This window comes from Netta rufina (assembly GCF_964035555.1).
Source record: "Netta rufina genome assembly, chromosome: 4".
In the NCBI taxonomy this organism is placed as follows: Eukaryota; Metazoa; Chordata; class Aves; order Anseriformes; family Anatidae; genus Netta; species Netta rufina.
In genome coordinates this window covers 21327890-21352219 of record NC_140127.1, presented here as the reverse complement: position 1 = coordinate 21352219, position 24330 = coordinate 21327890, and the positions used below count along the sequence as shown (strand labels likewise).

The window sequence follows — 24330 nt, the reverse complement described above, 5'->3', positions numbered from 1 at the left end:
AGCACTTTAAAATGCTCATTTAGATTATGTGTTTGGCAAACAATGGTGAAGATGTAAAATCAGTGTTGCATGTGGTCCCACTTACCCAGTGTTTCAGGTTAACTTAAATGCTAGGCCTTTTTCTGCCCTTAATATACACACCACTATATACATACCACTCAGGCCCGTAGTTATAGATAATATATTAATAGCTGGCACAAGAAACTAATTTTTATCCTCTTCACTGAAGGAATAGCAATCGACAAGAATGGGTTAATCTACTTTGTTGATGGGACCATGATCAGAAAAGTGGATCAGAATGGCATAATATCCACATTGCTTGGCTCCAACGACCTGACCTCAGCACGGCCTCTAACCTGCGATACCAGCATGCACATCAGCCAGGTACATGTTAACAGCCGCTAATTCAGAAAGCAAATCTGGGGCTAGAAATGCAAATGCAGCTTCCTTGCCCATTAAAATAAAACTGGGTGGAGTGTGTAATGAATATTTAAGAGGAGAATTTGTGGAGAAAGAAACCTATTCCAAGGATGTGAATCTCAGTGTATTCTCCTAGCTATAAATGCTGCTGTATTCAATTTTTCTGCCCATAAAGTTCAGTTTAGTTTAGAACAGCAAAACCATCAGCAGGAAATGTTAAGTCCAGTAGTAAATACTGGAAGAACGACAGATATGTTAGAATTGTATTGGCATGTCAATGTTTTCTGAATTACTAATAGCCTACTAGGGTGAATGAGAGGATATATATATAATAGAGCAATTCTTTTTTTGTCTCAACAAGTTTGTATAGGTAAGAAGAGATGTCACTATCACGGAGGATAAGGCAATGGCCCAGCTGAAGTGCATCTACACCAATGCACGCAGCATGGGTAACAAACAGGAGGAGCTGGAAGCCATCGTGCGGCAGGCAGGCTACGACTTGGTTGCCATCATGGAAACGTGGTGGGACCAGTCTCATGACTGGAGTGCTGCAATGCCTGGCTATAAGCTCTATAGAAGGGACAGGCAGCATAGAAGGGGTGGTGGTGTGGCTCTCTATATTAGAGAGTCTATCGAGGTTGTAGAACTCGAGGTTGGGAATGACAAGGTCGAGTCCCTTTGGGTTAGGATCGGCAGGGACAACAAGGCTAGTGTCCTGGTCGGGGTCTGCTATAGACCGCCGAACCAGGATGAGGAGACGGATGAGGAATTCTACAGGCAGCTGACAGAGGTTGCAAAATCATCAGCTCTTGTACTCGTGGGGGACTTCAACTTCCCTGACATATCCTGGAAGCACAACACAGCCCTGAGAAAGCAGTCTAGGAGGTTTCTGGAGAGCGTGGAAGATAGCTTCCTGACGCAGCTGGTTAGTGAACCTACCAGGGGTGGCGCCCCGCTAGACCTTCTCTTCACAAACAGAGAAGGACTGGTGGAGGACGTGATCGTCGGGAGCTGTCTTGGGCAGAGTGACCACGCAATGGTGGAGTTCACTATTCTTGGCAAGGCCAGGAAGGGGACCAGTAAAACCGCTGTATTGGACTTTCGGAGGGCTGACTTTGAGCTGCTCAGGACACTAGTTGGTGGAGTCCCTTGGGAGGTGGTTCTGAAGGGCAGAGGGGTCCAGGAAGGCTGGGCGCTCTTCAAGAGGGAAGTCTTAATGGCGCAGGAACGGTCTGTCCCCACGTGCCCAAAGACGAGCTGGCGGGGAAGAAGACCGGCCTGGCTCAACAGAGAATTGTGGCTTGATCTTAGGAGGAAAAAGAGGGTTTATAAGCTTTGGAAAAGTGGGCAGGCCACTAAGGAGGACTTTAAAGAAGTAGCGAGGCTGTGCAGGGACAAAATTAGGAAGGCCAAAGCTCATCTGGAGCTCAATCTGGCTACTGCCATTAAAGATAACAAAAAACGTTTCTATAAATACATCAACACAAAAAGGAGGACTAAGGAGAATCTCCATCCTTTACTGGATGCGGGGGGAAACTTAGTTACAAGAGATGAGGAAAAGGCGGAGGTGCTCAATGCCTTCTTTGCCTCAGTCTTTAGCGGCAATACTGGTTGTTCTCTGGATACCCAGTACCCTGAGCTGGTGGAAGGGGATGGGGAGCAGGATGTGGCCCTCATTATCCATGAAGAACTGGTTGGTGACCTGCTACAGCACTTAGATGTGCACAAGTCGATGGGGCCGGATGGGATCCACCCAAGGGTACTGAGGGAACTGGCAGAGGAGCTGGCCAAGCCACTGTCCATCATTTATCAGCAGTCCTGGCGATCGGGGGAGGTCCCAATTGACTGGCGGCTAGCAAACGTGACGCCCATCTACAAGAAGGGCCGGAGGGCAGACCCGGGAAACTACAGGCCTGTCAGTTTGACCTCAGTGCCAGGGAAGCTCATGGAACAGATCCTCCTGAGAGTCATCACGCAGCACTTGCAGGGGAAGCAGGCGATCAGGCCCAGTCAGCATGGCTTTATGAAAGGCAGGTCATGCCTGACAAACCTGATCTCCTTCTATGACAGAGTGACGCGCTGGGTGGATGAGGGAAAGGCTGTGGATGTGGTCTACCTTGACTTCAGCAAGGCTTTTGACACCGTCTCCCACAGCATTCTACTCAAGAAACTGGCTGCTCTTGGCTTGGACTGGCGCACGCTTCGCTGGGTTAGAAACTGGCTGGATAGCCGGGCCCAAAGAGTCGTGGTGAATGGAGCCAAGTCCAGCTGGAGGCCAGTCACTAGTGGCGTCCCCCAGGGCTCGGTGCTGGGGCAGGTCCTCCTTAATATCTTCATCGATGATCTGGACGAGGGCATCGAGTGCACCCTCAGTAAGTTCGCAGATGACACCAAGTTAGGTGCGTGTGTCGATCTGCTTGAGGGTAGGAAAGCTCTGCAGGAGGATCTGGATAGGCTGCACCGATGGGCTGAGGTCAACTGCATGAAGTTCAACAAGGCCAAGTGCCGGGTCCTGCACCTGGGGTGCAATAACCCCAAGCAGAGCTACAGGCTGGGAGAGGAATGGTTGGAAAGCTGCCAGGCAGAGAAGGACCTGGGAGTGATGGTGGATAGTCGGCTGAATATGAGCCAGCAGTGTGCTCAGGTGGCCAAGAAGGCCAACAGCATCCTGGCTTGTATCAGGAACAGTGTGGCCAGCAGGGCTAGGGAGGTGATCGTCCCCCTGTACTCAGCTCTGGTGAGGCCGCACCTCGAGTACTGTGTTCAGTTTTGGGCCCCTCGCTACAAGAAGGACATCGAGGTGCTTGAGCGGGTGCAGAGAAGGGCAACGAAGCTGGTGAGGGGCCTGGAGACCAAGTCCTACGAGGAGCGGCTGAGGGAGCTGGGCTTGTTCAGCCTGGAGAAGAGGAGGCTCAGGGGTGACCTTATCGCTCTTTTTAGGTACCTCAAGGGAGGCTGTAGCGAGGTGGGGGTTGGCCTGTTCTCCCACGTGCCTGGTGACAGGACGAGGGGGAATGGGCTTAAGTTGAGCCAGGGGAGTTTTAGGTTAGATGTTAGGAAGAACTTCTTCACTGAAAGGGTTGTGAGGCACTGGAACAGGCTGCCCAGGGAAGTGGTGGAGTCACCATCCCTGGAAGTCTTCAAAAGACGTTTAGATGTAGAGCTTAGGGATATGGTTTAGTGGGGACTGTTAGCGTTAGGTTGGAGGTTGGACTCGATGACCTTGAGGTCTCTTCCAACCTAGAAAATTCTGTGATTCTGTGATAGTGCTGTGTTTAGAAATGGAGCACAGTCCAGTGTTTCATAGTCTGGAATGTAGTAAGTTATTTTTGCTGGTGCAAAAAAATGACTACTGTCCATGAACACTAGACTGATAGCTCTCTTTATTTTTATTTATGCATTGGTGATACAAACAAGTATGGCACTTATTGGAGGGGAAATTTGACCTGTATTATAGTTCCAATGCTGCTGTTTTTCAATGAAGCTGTCATCTGGAAACCTGTCCCCTTACCTCCCTGAAATCTTTCATTTGCTGCATTTCTTTTTGTACAAGTCTTTTTGTCTTGATTGGTTACAGCAGATGAAAAATATCCGTACAGCATTCTCTAAAACTGAAGGTGAATTCATTCATTTCATTTAAGGTGCACTAGTGAACTGTGTAGTAAACCACTTCTCTTTGTTAAGGTTCGTCTGGAATGGCCTACAGATTTAGCTATCAACCCAATGGATAACTCCATTTATGTTCTGGATAACAACGTAGTTTTGCAGATCACCGAAAACCGTCAGGTTCGCATTGCTGCGGGGAGGCCAATGCATTGCCAAGTACCCGGAGTGGAGTACACGGTGGGCAAGCATGCTGTACAGACCACATTAGAGTCAGCAACTGCCATTGCAGTGTCTTACAGTGGAGTACTTTACATTACAGAAACTGATGAAAAAAAGATTAATAGGATAAGACAGGTTACAACCGATGGAGAGATCTCATTAGTTGCTGGAATACCTTCAGAGTGTGATTGCAAAAATGATGTCAACTGTGACTGTTACCAGAATGGAGATGGCTATGCTAAAGATGCCAAACTCAATGCCCCTTCCTCTTTAGCTGTGTCTCCAGATGGCACGCTGTATATTGCTGATCTGGGAAACATTAGGATACGGGCTGTGTCAAAGAACAAACCCTTATTGAACTCAATGAACTTTTATGAAGTTGCTTCTCCAACTGATCAAGAGCTTTATATCTTTGATGTCAATGGTACTCACCAGTACACTGTGAGCTTAGTCACTGGAGACTACCTGTACAATTTTAGCTACAGTAATGATAATGATATTACTGCAGTCACGGACAGCAACGGGAATACTCTTCGTATCAGACGGGACCCCAACCGGATGCCAGTAAGAGTGGTCTCTCCTGATAACCAAGTCATCTGGTTGACGATAGGCACTAATGGATGTTTGAAAAGCATGACAGCACAAGGACAAGAGCTTGTTTTATTTACCTACCATGGCAACAGTGGACTTCTGGCAACTAAAAGTGATGAGACTGGATGGACCACTTTTTTTGAGTAAGTACATAAAATAAAGCTAGATGCTGTATAGTTCTATTGAGCTATACAGCACCACTTGAAATATTGCTAAAGACTGGTAAGTAAATGTGAAGATGACACTTAATATCAAAAAACACTGGAAGATACTTTTCGTTTTCCAGGCTGTCCACATCTATCTTATTTATTCTAAGCATTGGGTCTGCATAATCTTAAATTCATTATTTTCAATTTATGTTTTATACATTAAAATAATTGTGAGACAACATCTCACTCTTGTCAATAAAGTTGTAACTCAGACAACTACGATTTTTACATTTGCATGAGAAACTAGATTTTTTATCCTCTTTGCTCATTAGATTGACATTGTTCTGCAGCAAATACTGACAAGAAATGTGCTTCACTGCTAAACATTTTTTTCTTTATTTTTTTAACATCTTTTCTTATTACATGCCTGCACTTTCTTTTACCCACAAAAAGCTGGGTGGATTTTTTTTTTTTTTTTTTTTTTTTGAAGTGGTGAAAGCTTGTTTCCCTGAGTGGCAAATATCCAGGACCATCTCCTGGATGACATGACAAGCTTTCACACAGGTGGACCCTGGGTGGAGGAATCTGAGAAGAGAAAGCAAGATCTTGGGGGAAATACCATTCCTGTAGGAATAAACTGAAAACACAGACCACCAGCAGTGTGTGGTATACACGCATGCAAACACAACAGTGAGAGATACTAGATTTTTAATTTTACCAACCTCTGAAAAATCTTTTAAGTTAATTGTTTCACCCTGTGTAAGTCATTATATCATCAACGCCTGTTCATAACATTAGCAAAAAGTTTTACGGAATCCTCAATTACATTGAAGGAGGAAGGTCATGACAGTTTATAGATAAACTAGTAGAACCTGACAGTTCAGATAGTGCCTTTAAAGGCAGTTTCATCCCCTAATGAACTAGACTACAGACTGATATGCCAAGCAAAACATATCAAAAATACAGCTTAAAACACAATTTATTTTAATAAAGATTGATGTAAAATTAACACTGATTTTTTGCAGTTATCTCAGTCAACTGGAAAATAATGTGTGTTCTTAAATCACTTGAAAGACAGATGCCATGGTTGGGTAAAAATGCGTCTGTGAAGGAGTGGAAGATGTAAAGTTAGTAAGATAAGTAAAAGCATTAGAGAGCCCTCAGTTGAAGTATTCAGGATTACAAAGGGCATCATGAAAATCCAGTAAGTCATTCTTCTTTTTTTTTTTTCCTTCTTTTCTCCTATCTTTTAGATGAAATGCAGTAGCAACTGCTGCCAAGGTCAGGGCCTGAAAAAAGCTTTCAATTCAACACACATGATAAAGAAAATAAAGTGCTGGTGTCAGGCAGTGGCAGCAAAGCCAAACATCTGTGTTCTGAGATAACTTCACATTTATGTCAGTGTACATTTGGCCGAGGCAGTACACAGGAAGGCTATGAGCACCTGTATCTACTCTCCAACCTTTACATTTGCCCATCAGAGACACAAGAGCAGCAGGTGCTGCTTCACTGCATATTGTGTCCTGAAGTGGAGACACGGCTAGAAGTGCTGATTCCTAACAAAGACAGCAGGTGGAATGGCACTGCTGCCAGTTTTAAGGTATTCTTACAATAAGCTGCAAGTTGGCAGGCCTTTCGGAGTGGGCACGATACCAAAGCATTAGCGCACGTCTGTAATATTTAATTGTGCATTTGTGCATCGCTGCGCATCTTTTTAGGTCCTGCCAAGAGGACACAAGCACAGCGAGGATACACAGAGGAATGAGAGAGGCACAGAGGAATGAGAAGCTGTTCAGTCAGGAGGGCATGTGTTCTCAGTCCCGGGAGTTAGCCGTGTCCTATATGCTGAGAGACCAAAGCACAGCTTCAGATGGGCTGTAAATACTCATCTATTTCCACAGAGTAAATCCAGTATTTAACTGTGACACACAAAACCCACTTGTTTCCAACATGTGATTTGGGCAAGGCAGTCAATTTGGGGGATAGTGAAGTCCCTTACTGAAATTAAGGCATCTGTTGGGTACAGCAGGCACTTCAAATCATGCTGGCATTCATACTGAATAATTGAGGACCCAGAGTTTTAATCAGGGCAGTAATTTCTCACCACGATGTGTGTAGTTTTTGCGTGCCTACTGTGGTGCACTGCAGAAGCAGCTGATGGCTCCTGAATGTATCGTCATGGTGTCTGCAAGATCACAAGAAAAAAGCAGATACTCTGTTCGCCAGTAAGCGTTTTAAAGGCCTGTATTTTTCCTCATAGGAAGAATTTATGCTACTGTGTGTCATGAAATAGATAGTTATTTACTGAGTTTGTAAATAGCCCTCTTTCACATCTGGTCTGCTTTCGTGCAGGCTTTCTGGTCTGTGTTAGGTATGTCCAGCTGGCTTGCACAGAACCCAAAGGGCAGGCTATTCCCCTCAGAAAGTATTAGTATTATTTCCAAGCTGCTGTTTATGTACTTCCTAAACAATTGCCTCGGACCAATGTCTCATTATAAGTCCCAGGCTGAAATAATTATGGAGAGAGCAAAGCAATTTCATTCACCCCAAATCTGCAAGTGTATTAGGCTTTTGCAGAAGCAAAGATATTAATCTCCTCTCTGTATCCATGGTGAAGAAGTAATCTGTTTAATTGCAACACGGAAGATGGAGATTAGACATTTGGAAAAACTTCACTGTGAAGATTTTGGAGCCCTGAAGCAGACAGACAACAGTGACCCCTTACCCTTCACAGGCTGTCTTTAAGAACAGATGAGACATCTTTGAGGACTAACTTGGGAAGAACAGATCCTGCCTTGGGGTAGGGGCTGGACCATCTGACCTCTCAAGGTCCCTTGCAGTCATGTTTTCTATGATGCTCTGTACAAGCTAATACCAAATATAAAAAATTGTGCTGATTATGTAAAGCTACAGGGAATGAGCAAAAAAAAAAGCACCGAGTTATTTTTCTTGCCAAAACAGCATTCTTAAAGACATCCATTGGGTATCAGAGCTGCTTACTGTTTTTGGACATAAAATCCCCATACACTAAATTTGTGTCTGTGTACTTCCCTTTTGAAGAAAAAGTAGATAAAAATGAGACCATTCTGCATCTTTTATTCTGGGATCAGCAAACATTGTTTTGACTTTGCTTTTCAGTGGTGGTGATTTGTAATAGTAAATCTGCCTTCAGCTGGATTTCCAGAGGCTTCTGCATCTATTGCCGAAGTGGAAACCATGCATAGTGTTCAGGGGCTTGTGTTGGAGTGACATGGTGTGTGTGTGTGTGTGTGTATCTCAGCCCCAGCTTTTGGCATTTTTACGTTGGTAGGTAGTATGGGCTAAAAATTCTTCAGTTGAACATTTTTCTGCTGAGAAAAATGAAGTCCTGTTAAAGCTATAAGGTTTCCCTAGGATGCCTGGATAGGAATAAGAAATGAGGAGAAGAAATTGTTCTGACTTTCTTGTTCTATTTTGGTAATAGCAAAATATTTCAGTTTCATTACTGGATACATTTTCTTTTCATATAGGAGTTTGTTTATGTATTTTATTTACTTTATTTACTCTATATTATTACTCAGCTTCTCAAAATATTTTGGGAAGGGAATAAAGTTTATATTCCATTGTGAATTTAGACTTTCTTTCAACTCAGACTTAAAACCTTTCAACTGTTAGAATTTCCAATGGAATAGAAATGTCATTTTTCATCTGTGATTATGGCTGGGTTGTTTCACCATTTGGTGGTCATGCATCTGCTTAAATGGCAGAAGTTACAGTGGAGTAAAAATGCTGCATTTCTAGTAATAAAAAGATCAGTCTTCACAGCCAATTTGGTAATAGCTTTGTTAACTCTTGTACAAATCTGTACAACTGCACCATGGATTCTGCTGAGTTCTCAGTGATGCGGGAGTAGATTTAAGACAACTATTTAATTTTTTGTTAATTTTTTAGAGCAACTTTTTAGTGAAAAGAGGAACCTTTGAAGAAAATACTGCATCCCAAAATTGGCAATCGCTGCCCTGGCACATATGACAGCATCTTTTTGTGTTGTCCCTCTTCCCTACAATCTCAGTCACACCAATATCAGAGCCAAAAAGAAGTTTACTTTTTATTTTATTTCATCTGGACATTAAATGATCTAGAGTTTATTTTATTTAGTCTCCACTTTGCCTGAGGGAAGGACTGGCATACAGGAAATACTTGTTTTATTCTTTGTGGTTTTCAAAGTGAAAATTACAAGTGCTTGTAATCAGAAGTGAACTCCTAAGAAGCCCCGAGGTGCCCCTGTGCAACTGGCTCAGCGGTGCAGGAAGGCAGAGCCCCCAGCCTGCCATGCCACGTCTCCATGAACGCCCTGGTGTGCCAGCACTTGCCAGCCAAGTCAGCTGAAAATGCTTCAAAAGCTCACTTAAAAAATAAATTAATTAACTAATTATTATTATTAAAAAAAAAAAAAAGCAGTGTGCATACAAACTGGCACCTGAGTGGTCTCTTCCTCACAGACGGCTGAGGACAAGTTGTGGTCAGCCCAGCATCAGGTGGCCGGGATCCATTCCCAGTGGTCCCGGCCTAGGTGTGTCTGCAGGCTCCTTTGTAAAGAGGCAAAGTGCTCAGTAAGTTTCCAAAGGCAGCAAATGCTACAGTTCCACACATCTACATTTTCTTTCATTTATGCCTCGTGCCCCCGTTTCCCTGAGAAGTGCAGACAACATAGCGATCGCCTTTGGCTTCCTCTTCCCCCTTTAGCTAATCTGAGGTAACTTTGCTCCCTTAGCTGTGAATTCTTTCCAGTAGCCACTGATTATTATCTCTTTCCTGTCTTCTCCACTCTTGCCTCGCTCTCCTTTTGGGAGCAATGTCAGCAGGCAATATCTGATCCAAACTAAGATGCCTCCTCCTCTTCCCTGCAATTTCACTCCCTTTCTTCCAAGTCTCTTTTTGGCTCTCCAGACCCTCCCCTCCAACTGCATTTCCTTACTTCCTTACCTCGTATCTTGCTCCTTGCCATGTCTCCTGTCATTTCTCTAAGGCGTGTTTGGCTTCCCCGCCTTTTCCTTTCCCAGAGGTGCATTTCTTCTCAATCCCCTCTTGTATCTCTTGACAGTCCGTCCAATGTTTCCCCGGGCACTTCATGCCCTGAGCTCATTTGTCTTCTCATTCCTCTCCTCCCTCTCTCGCTCAATTCCTGTCTCCAAGGGAATGCAACAGAAATCAAAGAGAGTGACATTAGCAGGCAGAGCTCTTACAAGTTTACTTTGCTCCCACAGTTAAATTAATGAGCTTTCCAGCCCTTCCAGAAAGGCAGTGAAATTGTGCAGACTGTGAAATCCTTACGGTAATTTTACAGGCAAGAGAGTTGCAGGTGAAATGTATTTCCACTGCGTGCTGCGGAGTATCACGCTTTACATATGAAGCTTTTATTAACAATGCATTCATTGCTGTGGTTGCCTTAAAACTGCAGCATTCAGAGTAAGACCCTGCCTCTGGCTTGGACTTGTTTAGTTTCCCCGTGCAGCCGGCACATCATCTGTAACTGTCGGCATTTGGCAACAGGGAACAGATGATATTTTGCAGTATTTCTCCTGCTTCGTCTTAATGGCTTTCTGGTGGAGTCTGACTTGGAAATACCGAGTTTCTGCTTGCAAAAAGTCTAAGGAACTTTTAATGAAAAGTTAAATTTAAAGAAAAGCAAATATTTAATTTCAATCACGTAAAAATTATCTCCCAATAACAGTGTCAATTCACTTGAACTTTTACGGTATATTAAGGTGTTCACAATTCAGTTTCCATCATTAATATTTGTATACTGTTTCTTGTAAATTTGGGGGTAACTTTGGGTACATTTTGGGTTTTATTTCTGTTTCTACTTGTGTTCATTTTTCTATCACATTTTTGTTTCAGTGATTTATCTGGATATCAAAAAAATGCCTACTCTTTTTTTCTTGCAATTTTTGGGCTTTCATTATAATTTGATTTTGTTTTCTTAAAAATACTAGAACCTGGTACAAAATTGTAATCTGTTTTTTGTTTTGTTTTGTTTTGTTTGTTTTTTTACCAGCTCTAAACAGTGTCCTCTGAATGTCCTTGGTATCACAGTGCTGTTTAGATATTTTTCTCCTTTTACCATCAACAGCCTTCTGCACCTTTTGCTTTTACTGTCGCTGCTTTGTGCTTCATCTGTCCAAACTGCAGTGGCTTTGAAGTAATTAACCACACTCATCACATCAGTTTTGTATAATGTTCCCATACTGACTTTTGCATCCTCACATGAGCCTTTACTTGCAAATCATGTCTTACAAGTGTGATAACATTAATCTTCCCATATTATATTTACTCAAGCAACTTAATTCATGTTCTCTTCATTCTTATTTTTTTCCTAAGTGTCTTTTTTGGGATATTTTCTAGATACCTAGTCCTTGCACATGTGCCTCTTTATCCACGTTGCTTCTCTGAGTCCAGCAGGCAGTGCACATATTACTGTCTGAAAGCACCTTTTAGGAACGAGCTGGTTCTCTGTTAGTCAACATTTGGTGTTTCTCCTCCTCTCAACATTGAACAGACTGAAATTCTAGTAGGTGTAACCTTCTCTCACCGTTTCATATAGACCCATGGAGGCAAGGCTGGCCAAAAAAGCTTTAAAGCATTTCCCTCTATTCAAACTAGACAAATATTTCCTCTGCCCAGAGAGAATTCATGGAGAAAAATATCTAGTTGATGTGTGCAATTGTGCATGGCCACAGCAAACTGAAGAATATCCTGTGTTTTAAACCTTCTCCTAGTTACATTGGTACTCCACACGCAGAACTGAGGACTCATGCAACATGGGTTTTCTGAGGAGAGCTTAGTGACAGTTGTGCTTCCTGTCTGTACTTACCATGTTTCTCTTTAGATAAATTGTTAATATATTTTTTTTTAATTTCTAACTTAAACCTCATTTTGCCGAGAACAGAGATTGTGATCTCACAGTTTTCTCAGCAGGAACACTAACTCAACTTTACTGTACATTTCATAACTATAATACAACATGCTGTTACATAGTCTGATAAGGGTTATGCTGTCAGTGGAGAACACAAACTTGCAGTTTCAGACTCATCCTACTAAATAACAAAGCAGACATGTTAAAAATAATCAATTAATAGCAATGTAAAATTTTTCAGAGAACTTCAGCTTGTACCCTAATTGTTCAGGTATCAGTAGCAGATCTAGTTTGATAGACATTTACCTGTTCCTTTTTTTTTTTTTTTTTTGAATGTTTGCTATTTCTTGTCCTTAGAACTAGTCTAAGTAATAAAAGTAGAACTGAGAAACCATTGAATAGGTAATAATATCAAAATAGCAACACTGAAGACACATATCATTATTACATCCTACGTGCATGAGAAAAAAAGAAGTGCTTTGATTTCTGCCAAGAAAATCAGCATATGATGTCTCTGTGGTTTTGGAAAGCACTTACAAGTAAAGACAGTTCAGCAAAAAAACAGTATCTTTCTTGCTAATGACATAAATGTCCCGTACTGTCAATCCAATCAACTCTGTTCAGGCTTCTGAAAGTATCCATTTCGCTTCTGGCTTAATCAGGAGCTTAAGAATACCATTTGTTCAGTTATCCCCACGGTAGTGTTCTTGTCCCATGTTCATTTTCTGTATCAAGCACGAGTCAGTGAGGCTAGAGCCAAGCTCGCTGTCTCTCCTTTACACTCACTTCACTGGGGAGCTGGTGCACTGAGCGTGGAAGGGCAGCTCCAGCCTTCACGTAACAGCTGTGTTTTCAGCCCCACAGTATTCAAGCACAGCCCTCATGCTCAGGCCTCACCTTGCACTGCTTCTTTCACCAGGTGTTGCTTCGTTCACTTCAAAGCACCGTTCCCCCAGAATGCCTGTTCTTGGAAGTCATTTTGGACTAGGTCATAAAAATGGTCAATCTTTCTGAAGATTTTGGTCGTTTTGTTTTGTTTTGTTTTGTTTTGTTTTGTTTTGTTTTGTTTGAAGCAGGTTGCTACAGTTTTCATGAAAATGGGCAATTTGGATAGAGGAGGATGTCTGGACTGATCAGCTTTTTAGGGAGTCTACAGAGCACATGGCACTGAAAGCCATACCCAGTTCCCCCAGCAGATGAGAGTCTGTCACTTCAGCAGCTTGCACTGGCTGGGCATGATTCATGCACCAAAGCAGTAAGGGTGCTGTAATAAACTAACCGCAGAACCTGAACCTAGCGAAATTTTTTAGTACCTTGGCATTTCACTATCCTAAAAAAAAAAAAAAAATACATCCATATAATTTTGTGTTCCTTTTGCTAAGTTTTCTTTTCAAACATAATGTAATTTATTAAGTTCTATTATGTCCAAGTTATGGGTTGTTGTTGTTGCGACCCTGTAAAGACACCCGGATAGTAAAAACTTTTACGGTGAAAAAGAAAAAAAAAGGGGGGGGAAGCAACAGTAAAGCTTATTCTGTAAACAACATCTGACCAAAGAGACCTGCCTTACATCCTTTTTTCTTGAAAGGCCTGAGCACTCAGCCCTGATACTATAAGCAGACCTTAAAGCAAGGGCCAATCTGTCAAACAAAGTATATATACACCAAGATTTCTTCTATTTGAAAGGCCACATTCCAGTATTTATATCAGCAGGGCGCACTGTTTATTTGTACAGCAATAGCCGAGCTAGGCAAGAGGGGGGAAGTGACAGAGGAACAAAACGTGGGCCTCAGGGAGCCCCGAGATCAAAGCCTGCAGGGAGCTGCCGCAGGACAGGTGCTTGCCCTGCACACCCCTACAAAACCCCAAGCCCAGACCCCGTGGGGCTGGGGGCAGTGAATGCCTGTTAGAGGGTAGCTGAAAAGCAAGGCTTGAGCGTTGAGGTCTTGTAGATAAAAGCCTGGCTGCAGCTCTGTGGCTGCCTGGCTACTGTTGTTTAGGTTCATCTTCGTATGGATGGTACCCGTGCTATTGGCTTTGAATCTACTGTGCTTGGTTGGAAGGTGTCAGCGCTGCTGAGGAGCACCCCCAAAACCCTGGGAAGCATCTTCATCCCCAGGAGACACCTCTAATTTAAGCCGCACCACCTCTGTCCTGCTGCTCCCGCTGCACCCCTCCCCCTTGCACACACACCAGTCATTTGTCCTCCTCTTCCAAAAACACCAGCATCGTTCGTACGATTTACTTATCCAGACCTTTGTGCACGTACACCTTATGTCAGAAATGAGAGGTATGGCAGACTTCATGGTTTGTGAGTGCTTACAAGAATATAAATGGCAGATGCTTATCACAGCAAACAGCACAGTGTTGGAAGGCTGCAACACTGTACGGTCTGATGGAAGCAACAAGTAAAAAAGTTTGGCAGTCTTCTGGCAAAAAGTAAAGATAAGATGATGATAAATTCATGTACTGCTTCTTTCACTGCGAAGTACCATTCCCCCGAAACACCCATCTGGAAGTCATTTTGGATTAGGCTGTAAAGGTGGTCAATCTTAGGGGAGCGCCAGCACCGAACTCGCACTTGTTTTCATTGTTGTGCGATGAAGTGGAAAATGAGCATTAGAAACGCCTGGGCGCGGAAGTGGGCGAGCTATCTGGAGGGAAGGTGTTGATTCATTTCTGTGAGCTCCTTTCCAACAGACACATTTTCTGCAGTGATTTCGGTTTAGAGTGTGCCTGTTGTTTTGCAGATGAGTTATAGCTGTCAGGAATGGCCTATTTGGGTGAATTGTTCGCATGTCTAGTATATTGAATGCCAGTTTACAGAAAAGACCAAAAACTATCCTTTTAACGTTATGACAAAATAGATACACACAAAAAAAGCCTCAAATGCTGCAGCTATAACAGGAGAAGGTGAAAAGAAAATTTGTCAATTACTTTCAAGCTGAGGAAATGTCTTCATTAAACATGGGCTGAAACATTCGTCCTGACCAGGTTGCTAAGATAAAAAAAAACATTACCTGAATTATTTAACCAGCTGTGCAGTTAGACCAGACTATCCCAGCTGAAGCTGGCCCTTCTCGGTGGAAGACAGGCATCAGATAAAGGGAGAGGAAAAGATGGCCAGCTGCTTGAATTCGGGCTTGAGTTTTCTGACACTTGTTGAGCAAGACAGAGAAATTCAGCTGATACTTAACAGACTTTTAATGCCTTTCCAGCCTCTGTGAGTTTGCATTTTTCTGTCCAAATTCCATTTTAAAACCAAGTAGTGACAGATAAATTCCTATCCAGAATTGGATTTCAGGCTGCAGTTTACTTTAAGTGCTTCCAAGCATCACTCCTGGACCTATTTTCTGTGATTCGTATTCAGCTACTATTTTGTCAGATAAGTACAGGAGGAGTGAGATGGAGATGGAGGCAGAAGTGGAGAAGTAGAAGCATGAGAGGGAAAGTGAGGGGAGGCAAGATAAGAGACCTTGTTCATATATTTAAGGTTCTGTAAGACTGGTAAGAATACGGATTTTTTTTTCTCATGCTTAACAACTTTCCAGATAAGAACAAAAGAATAAATGCTACCCTTATTAGACAGTAGTCCTTTATTTAAAAAATAAATAAAATCAAAGCTCTTGTCATAATTTACAAGCTTACTAACATATATCAAGTTGTCATTTACAACACATATGCTCCCTTCTTCCCCTCTTGCTAGGTAAAACAAACCTTAACAAGACATACACAGATCTCATTGTTTATGTTTTTCTTTTCTTTTCTTTTCTTTTCTTTTCTTTTCTTTTCTTTTCTTTTCTTTTCTTTTCTTTTCTTTTCTTTTCTTTTCTTTTCTTTTCTTTCCTTTTCTTTTCTTTTCTTTTCTTTTCTTGTTTTATCTACCTGTTATATTTTTAAAAATCTAGTTTACTATTTTGGGTTTCCTGATATATTTGCACTGTGAATTCACAAGCAAGGTGCTAAACCTTTTAAGGTCTAATACAAACTGTGCAAATAAAGGAATACATGCAAACAGTATATAAATTAATGTTGTGTTTAAGAAGGCAGGTTATAATGTATGCATATCTGTAAGGCTATAGAATAAAAGCCAAAAAAAGGCAGAATCATTTGTCTGTCCATGCATCCGTAGGTTATTTTCAGTTTGTGCATTCAGTTTGTGCCATAGCAGGATCGTCCAGTCACTCTTGTTACAAACTAAAAGCAAAAATGTGTATCAAAATTGGGAAAGCAACTCAGAAATGGAGTGAAGGGGAAGAGCTACCTAAATGTCATGCTGTTGAAGTTAAGAGTCTTTTCCTCTCTTCCAAAAACCCACTTAATGGTTGAAGATGGGCAGAATAGAGCTCCCAGTAACCTGCCGTGCCCAGTTTTAAAATGGGAGGACAAGAAAGTTCTGTATCAGTAACAAAATTATAATGAAAGGGAAGCTATACAAGCTATGCATTTGTTTCCTTGTAATCAGCAAGATAGCTATTTTATTACTGTTTTAGCAAAGCAATGATACCCAATCAAGGTGGCTTCTCCTTACTACAGTTTTCAAACTGCAAGTTCACTTTTTGGAGGGACTAAGCTTCAGGTACATCATGGGAGGCTAAACATGGCTGAAAGAAGGTGTTTGCAAAATGACAAACATTCTTTAATGCTGAAGACAACAGTCTTCATTGTAAATGTGAGCACAGTGGCCACAACAAGCTCAGTGAGACATTTCACTGCCAGGTTAGGGTGGATTTTCAGTATGTATCTGAACACAGTGATTATACACCTAAACCAGCAGCACACCATACTGCAGAAGTTTCTGCTCTCACCCGCCAATAAGCAGCATATTGATATAAGAGGCTTCCTGTGAATAACATGAAACAAGTAGGGTAATGCTCCATGAATTTTCTAGCCACTCTTGATAATTCAAGATGTATAAAGGAAATGCCTGATGTGCTGAGTGAGTATGTGGCAGTACTTTTCATTCTACTGTCAAAAATATACATGTCTATATTTTGAGATGTATTCATGCCTCATTTCTCTAATACAGTATCCCAACTAATAGTATAATCCATAACCAGTCTTTAAAGAAATACATAATACACATTTGCACTGTATGTCTTGTTATCTGAAATGTACAGGAACCTTGTGCCTTGCTCTTAAACCTGACATGTTTACAACAGCTAGAAAAAAAATATATGGAATTTATTTTGTTATGGGAATATGCTGCAGAGGTCTGTGGAAAAACAGTATCAGTCATAACTTAGCTATTGGCTTTAGCAACAACCTTTACTATACACTTCATTTCTATAGCTCCCTATTTTATGTTGAAGTAACTTCAAATATAAAACGTTAATAATGCTCTGCAAGCTGGGGTCGAGCTAAATGTGCTCCAAACTATGATGCAACTCACATGAGAAAGAAGTCAGAAATAAAGAAAGTAGGGCATTTCCATCTGTGACAAGGATTGCCAGGAAATTATCACTGCAAAGTGAAAATTGTCCTACATAGACTAGAACAGAAAATGGTCTGGGAAGGAATGTAATTAAAACTAAAGAAGATGAACAATGGAAGAGGGACTTCCAGCAGGTGAAGAGCGAAAGGTCAAGAATCCGGGATGCTGATAATCATTATCTCTGAGAATTTCTCACTGCAGAAGGGCAAAACTAGCCAGCAGTGTCAGATCACCCTAAGGAGGAAAAAGAATTTGATCTAAGGGGAAATTCAGCTAGTGGTGGTGGCAACTGTCCTGCCCCTGCTGCTCTCTTCTGTAGTTATTGACCGAATATGAAGATCATTATGTTAATGAGTGGAACAGGGTTTATAGGATTAAAGCGCATGAGGTAATGCCCAGTAAGCAAGTTTTTGTTTTAGATTCTTGAAATGTTTATGTGCAACCTGCTCTTGAGGAATTTAAGAGAGAGGTTGAACGGCTTTGCCTGGAATAGGAGGCAGATCAGAGGGCTCAGCAGTAACATGTGTGCCTGTGCTTGTGTTTGGATGAAAAGATCAAAGAGGCTGTGAAATGCCAAATATAGGTGCTTGCCCTCTAGACTTTATATCCTGTTCCTGTTAGGGCAATTTCAATATTAGAACACAAGACAGATAAAAGAAATCTCTCGGTCTAAAACTGACAATCTTGGATGAATAAATTCACCTTGGCAGCAGAACGCAAGGATATTTGGATGTAATAAGAAAAATAGCATAGGAATGCCCAAAGGTATGAGTGATGTTGCTATGTTGAGCATTGATAAGGCTTTCATTGTGGGCAAAAAGATATCAAGTATAGAAGTAAGTTTAGTATTCGATGTGCAGAATGAAGGACACACATTACAATCCATCATAAAATGGAATATGTAATAAATTGTAGAAAGACCTATTTCCTTTCTTTCTTTTTGTTCCTGGCTATAAAAGTATGAGAAATCCTATTCTGACTTTTCACATCTCATTCACATTTTCTTCCAGCACTGGGATGCCTGAACCAAGCAATCATGGCTTTTAAGATTCTTTTAGCTTTAAAGTCATGTTTTTAAGAACATGAATGTGTAGCATGAATTTTGCTGATCTTTGAACTCTTCCCCTCTGTAATAATATTAGCTGCTTATTCCAGGCTCATGGTGTGCTTTTCATGTATTTGTGAAAGAAAAGAGACCAGTTCGGGAACTATATGCACAGACTGAAAAATATAATATGGAAGCAAGAATGCATAAAACAAGAAAGGAATGTTCAGCGCTGCATACTGTAGTGAAGCCACACACTCTACTGAAAGCTACAGATGCATAGTGCTTACCAACTCCAGTGTTATACTCAGAAATATGTATAATTAATTGCTCATAAATGTTATGATTCAAAGGATGAAAAGTTCTTATAGAGAAATCTTGCCTTTTGTAACTTTAGGAAGCATTGTTCCAGATGAAAACTGGCACTTGGCTCCTGGAATCAAAGGACACAAGTAGCTCCCGAAAAGATAACTTGATACCATTTTCAAGCATTCTTCTGTAACATGAAAAATAGAAAAGGACAGTAATTGGGGAATGTATGTTCCCCTGGGAGTTTAAAAGGGAAGTTGTGCATGAAAAGAAAATAAATTTATGGAACTGAAGGTCATTAATGGGCTTGCAGTCAAATTTATGCACAAGGAATGTTGGTGTATTTGTTTCAGTTTATTGCATAAATGCAGCATCTCAGCTTGCCAAGTCCTGTATGGGAAAAACAGCCAAAATTAGGGACAGAAACACCCTGGAAGAAACCCTGGTTTTTGAAATATACTTAATTTCAAGAAATAAGTTTCCCCACTTCATTTCCCTGGCTTGCAGAAGGGCTTCTGATTTTTAAACATTCTTTCCTTTTTCCTCTTGCTAAGTGTAAGTCTCTCATAAACAAAGGAAATCAACTGTGTTAAAAGGATGAAAATGACTGTGTGCAAAAAGCTGTCAAATCTACAGAGTAAGCAAACTGGAAAAAAACATTTCTAAACCTAATCCTTTCAGTTACAGCAATCTGTGCAGCACTCTCAATGTACGCAGAAAGTAAGGGTATCGTGGGTTAAAACTGGAATTAATTCTCTGAATTTAAAAAAGAATTTCTGTAGCCTCAGTGATATACTTGGTTTGTTTTGTTGTTGTTTGGGAGGTTCTTTCCCAGAAGGAGCATTTTGATGATAATTGTAAGTATGAAGTGCCTACCATGCTTTGTGGATCAGCAGGGTCACGTTATTGGTACTTCAGGAGAATAAAGCTTCCTTCAGCTTCCTCCTGCACAGTCACGGTAGAGGGATGGACAACTCCTGACATCAAGCAGGTCTTAGGTGGGCTGAATCGCCCTTCAGATACTTGTTTCTCTCTGTTGCAGACACAGGGAGACTCTAATTCTGAAAAACACGCCTCAGCTGAACTCCTGAGCTGATGAATCCAAGCTGTAGTATTTGAAGAGCTAATCTCAAAGGCAGTTGTATGACCTGAAGCTTACACAGTGCCTTACCTCTGTACACGGTGACTGCAATATCTGTTTGGATTTGACCATGGTCTTGGTCCTGTGTTTGAAAAACATGGTGGAAGTATCCCCTCATTCACTGAGTGCTTACTTGGGTCTCAAAAAGCACTGCTACCAATATTCTGCACGTCTGATGGGATCACTTTGATTGTCTCGTTTTTCACATACACAGAGCTGCACATATCTTATCAATGGTATTAGTAGCTGGAGTATTCCTGACACAGCACAGGAAAAGACATGTTTTACAAGTCCTAAGTGTATTTCCATTACAGACATTTTATCTACCTACCTACTCTCGAATGGATATGTAACTATTGGTTTAAAGAAATATCAGTGGCAACAGGAAAAAGCTTATCCAGCGTGGCTTGTGCCACAGTTCTCAGTCTATGATCCACAGGTAGCTATCAAGTTATATACACTAGCTGCTATGATTTCCAGCTACAAACAGCTTACGTAGAATAAATACCACCTGAGATTCTTTCTCTTAATAAACCAAGGGATGTTAAGCACTCAGGACCAGGTGGTCCACATAATCAATGCATAGGAAGGGCCAGAGGGAAGGACTGTTTAGATACCCTTTTTATGCAAATTTTTGAGGATTCCTATAATAACAACAAAGATCTATTCCACTAACAGGGAGTGAGTACATAATGCTACGGAATTTAGCGCCAACAAATACTCTCCCTTTGAAACGGTGAATTAGGTGTGCAGCAGGATCTGGTCACACTTCAAAGAATCATATGCAGAGCTGAAGATCCATCTGTTTGCTCTTGCTATCGCCATTGAGGCTCCTGTATGTTAAACAGTCTTTTGACTACTTCAAAGCACGTTTGAAGTCTCTGCTGTGCCTATCCCATGCACAAAAAGCAAGAGTGCATTAACAATATGAGTAGCTGGTATTTCTGTTCATTTTGCTTGTAAATGAAAACAATTTGTTCCTGCTATGTATCATTTTTGGACTTTTTTTTTTTTTTTTTTTTTTTTTTTAGCTATGATAGTGAGGGCCGTCTAACAAACGTTACATTCCCTACTGGAGTTGTCACAAACCTTCACGGGGAAATGGAAAGGGCCATTACGGTGGACATTGAGTCATCCAGCAGAGAGGAAGACGTCAGCATCACTTCCAACTTATCATCAATTGATTCTTTCTATACCATGGTTCAAGGTACTGTATGCAAAACCTTTCTCAGCAGATACTGACCTAAAAACTCTTTTCTTCTGGCACAAACAGTTTACATGAGATGCCTTAGAGGGAAACTTAGAGGCGTAGTGTTTGGAGGAGGTGATACACACATGCTTTTATACATACATAAAAAGAACTGTTCAGGGAAGGAAGGAGGTACAATGAAAGTATAATTAAATGTTTTCTAACCAAATAGCTTTTGCAACAGTTGTTGGAAGTAGTCAGAATACCTACTTTGCATAAAAAGGGAATCTGCAAAAAGTGTGAAATGGATTGTGAGGGAAATGGGTATAAAAATAGCATGAAGTGAGATTTGAGCTTTAAAATAGCATGTGACGGCCCAGCAGCCACATCCTTGCAAAAGTCACTAGTCACAACATACTTTGGATGTGGCCAAAAATGCCAAATGAAACAGCAGAGATTATGTTTTGTGCAACTCCAAAGACTATACTCAATATACAAAGAATATAGGTGGGATTTTTAAGAGGTGTTCAAGTGACTTCCCAAAGGTGTTTTTGCTCTCATGGGATACACATGGATGTGACACAGATGACTTCATCAATCTCACCCTTGGTGTTTATTTCCGTTAGGTCAGTGGCTGAAGTCAACATTTTACATGCATATATTGCATAAGTGGTAGGGAACAAAGGCAGACTTACCCCATGGATGTAATGCGTGTTTCTCTGCGTGTTGGTTTTTTTTTTTTGCATTTTCAGATCAGTTGAGAAACAGCTACCAGATCGGTTATGACGGCTCGCTCAGAATCCTGTACGCCAGCGGCCTGGATTCACACTACCAGACAGAGCCACACGTCCTGGCTGGCACTGCCAACCCGACAGTAGCAAAAAGGAACATGACCCTCCCGGGGGAGAACGGGCAGAACTTGGTGGAGTGGCGATTCCGGAAAGAGCAAGCCCAGGGAAAAGTCAATGTGTTTGGCCGAAAGCTTAGGGTAAGCACGCAAGCATGCGTGGTGTCTATTGCCTTCTCATTAAGTGAGAGGAAACCTAAATGCATTCTTGCAGGTATTGCCATCCAACAACCACAGAGTATTTACCGCGGGTAAGCTTACTGTAGAGTTTAAAGTTGTTGCTTTTATTACTTTATATATTGGCTCTTTTTCCATATTAATTGCTCTTTTCTGTGGATTCTAAGCTGTTCTTTTTAGACTTAAATGCCTTGAAATGACTCTGGATAAAAAGAATATTTTTACTGCTTTCCTTCACTTTTTATTTCCAGCACTGAATTCACACACCTGCTTTTGAATCATTTTAAATTAGTCTACCATAAGTTAGCATGGTCTTAGAGTTTTCTTTCTTTAAATTTTTAAATAAAAAATATACTAATACTTATTTCTGGTAGAAAGGGTGTAACACTGTGTGAATGTGTATGGCATATTCCTCTAACATATGTCTTTACCATTTTGTTGGCATTTCTTCTTCCTATATAGTGTGTGAAATGTAAGTAGGAAGCAAACTATGATTTATGACAGCCATTTGGTAAAGACAACATAGATTAAGCATTTAAAATTGGGTTGCCAGGAAACCATTTCGAGACCACATCAGAGGTCTGACATACTATTAGGACTGAACTCAGTTCTTTAAAATAAGGCCTAGGCAGTATATCAAATAAAGGTAAGTAATTTCAGACCACTTGACTTCTGAGAGGTAACATGCCATTTTTTAATTTTAATTTTTTTTTACTTTCCTTTGGGAAGGAGGGAATGCTGTCATGCATTTTCTATCTCTCTCTACCGCTTGCCCTGCAAGAAGAATTGATTTTTTCCAAGAAGGAAGAATGATAATGTACAAAATCTGCTGCTTAAGAACAACATACTTGTACCTAGCTGTGGTAGCAGTCTTACCATGGATAAGGAAGAGAAAAAGAAATCCATGCTTGTGGAGCTCGCCCTTGTGGTTCTGGTTCATAGCCATCTTATTACATAGCAAGTTGGGATAATACACCTGCCAAGTAATTCATGAAGGAGGGCTAAGAAAATAAATAAATAAATATATAAATAATCATACCAATAGTATGATTGGTTTTGGTAGTGAAACAAATCTCTATGAGTCCAGTTCTAAAAAGCAAAGCAAAATTTTGTCATTCTGATAAAAAGAAGGTTAAAGAAATGTCATGGGCAACTCTGACTTGGAAGAGCTGAAAGAAGGAACAGCGAAGAGGGAAAGACTTAATATAAGAGGGGGGAAGTGAGAGCTCATAAATTAGGACAAAATAGTGGTAATTAAAAATGTATATGCAAATGTGAGAAGTAGGGCAGGCAGAGAATATGGGCTAATAAGAGAAAAGAAAATTGCTACCAAATTAAAAAAGGGAAGTTTTTTTTGAAAGTGGTTTACATAGGAAGATACTGCAGAAATGTTGCTCAGGGGTAGGTGGGGGGTGGAGAAAGGAAACAAGAACTGAAAGAACAAGAATAACTTACAGAGCTCATCATTTCCATCTACAGATATGTCAGTAACATTTTGCTGCAGAGAAGACAAATGTAGACAAAAAACAGTGACAAAATGTATTGCCAGTAAATGTGCTCATATATATGACACTTTCACTGCATTATATATATGCAGCATGTAACACCGTGAAGTACACTGTGGGGCTTCTATCTCTTGGGTTTCTATCTTGTAATAGTTATACCCACTACTAGTAGTCTTTATAAAGAAATAAATGTCGTTTTCACTATTCCTGAACTCGACAAGCCTCTGTCAATCTAACTTTTGTTCAGATTTGTTCCGTGTGTGCTCTATAAGCTGGCTTTGTCACTGGACCTGTACATCTGTAAGCTGGTCTTTGGCAAAGACTGCTGCCAGTCCTCTTCAGGGAAGAGACATTTTGGGGCAGTTTTACTGAGGCCAAGACAGACCCTCACTTACCAGGTTCTTAAATAAAGGAACTGGTACGAGTTCTGCCTCAGGGGGTGCACCTAGAGAGGACAGGTGACACCAAAGAGGGACCTCACAATAAGGGGTTTTGCACTACCTCCTCCAGGCAAGCTCCAAGTCCTGCAGACACCTCCAGTTTTCACATCACCTCTTGAACCTCTCTGTAAGGCACAATATCCCCCTACTCCTAATGGGGAAATCACTGTCTGGTTTTCATGCTTCTCAGGGAGCCACAGGAGAGAAAGCCAGGAGACAGAGCAGAGCAGGATAGGTGGACACCATAATTACTGAAAGAGGAGGACAGGTGTCAAGAGACTTGGTTTTGTGTCATTGTGTTTGTTCATTGAAAATTTCCTCAATTACTGTTTATATCATAATGAAGCCCAGAATTACCAAATG

The 24330-nt window shown here is 41.2% G+C and overlaps 1 protein-coding gene across 4 annotated transcripts in view; it reads left to right on the top strand.

The window, feature by feature from the left end:
- The window catches only part of TENM3 (teneurin transmembrane protein 3), a 430195-nt gene that overhangs the window by 390517 nt on the left and 15348 nt on the right, over nucleotides 1–24330 (top strand). For all 4 annotated transcript variants that reach the window (XM_084286636.1, XM_084286635.1, XM_084286634.1 and 1 more), the window contains 4 exons: nucleotides 230–384; nucleotides 4105–4979; nucleotides 20841–21016; nucleotides 21751–21986. In XM_084286636.1, coding sequence (XP_084142762.1) covers nucleotides 230–384; nucleotides 4105–4979; nucleotides 20841–21016; nucleotides 21751–21986 — 1442 coding nt within the window. The remainder of the gene's footprint in view (nucleotides 1–229; nucleotides 385–4104; nucleotides 4980–20840; nucleotides 21017–21750; nucleotides 21987–24330) is intronic.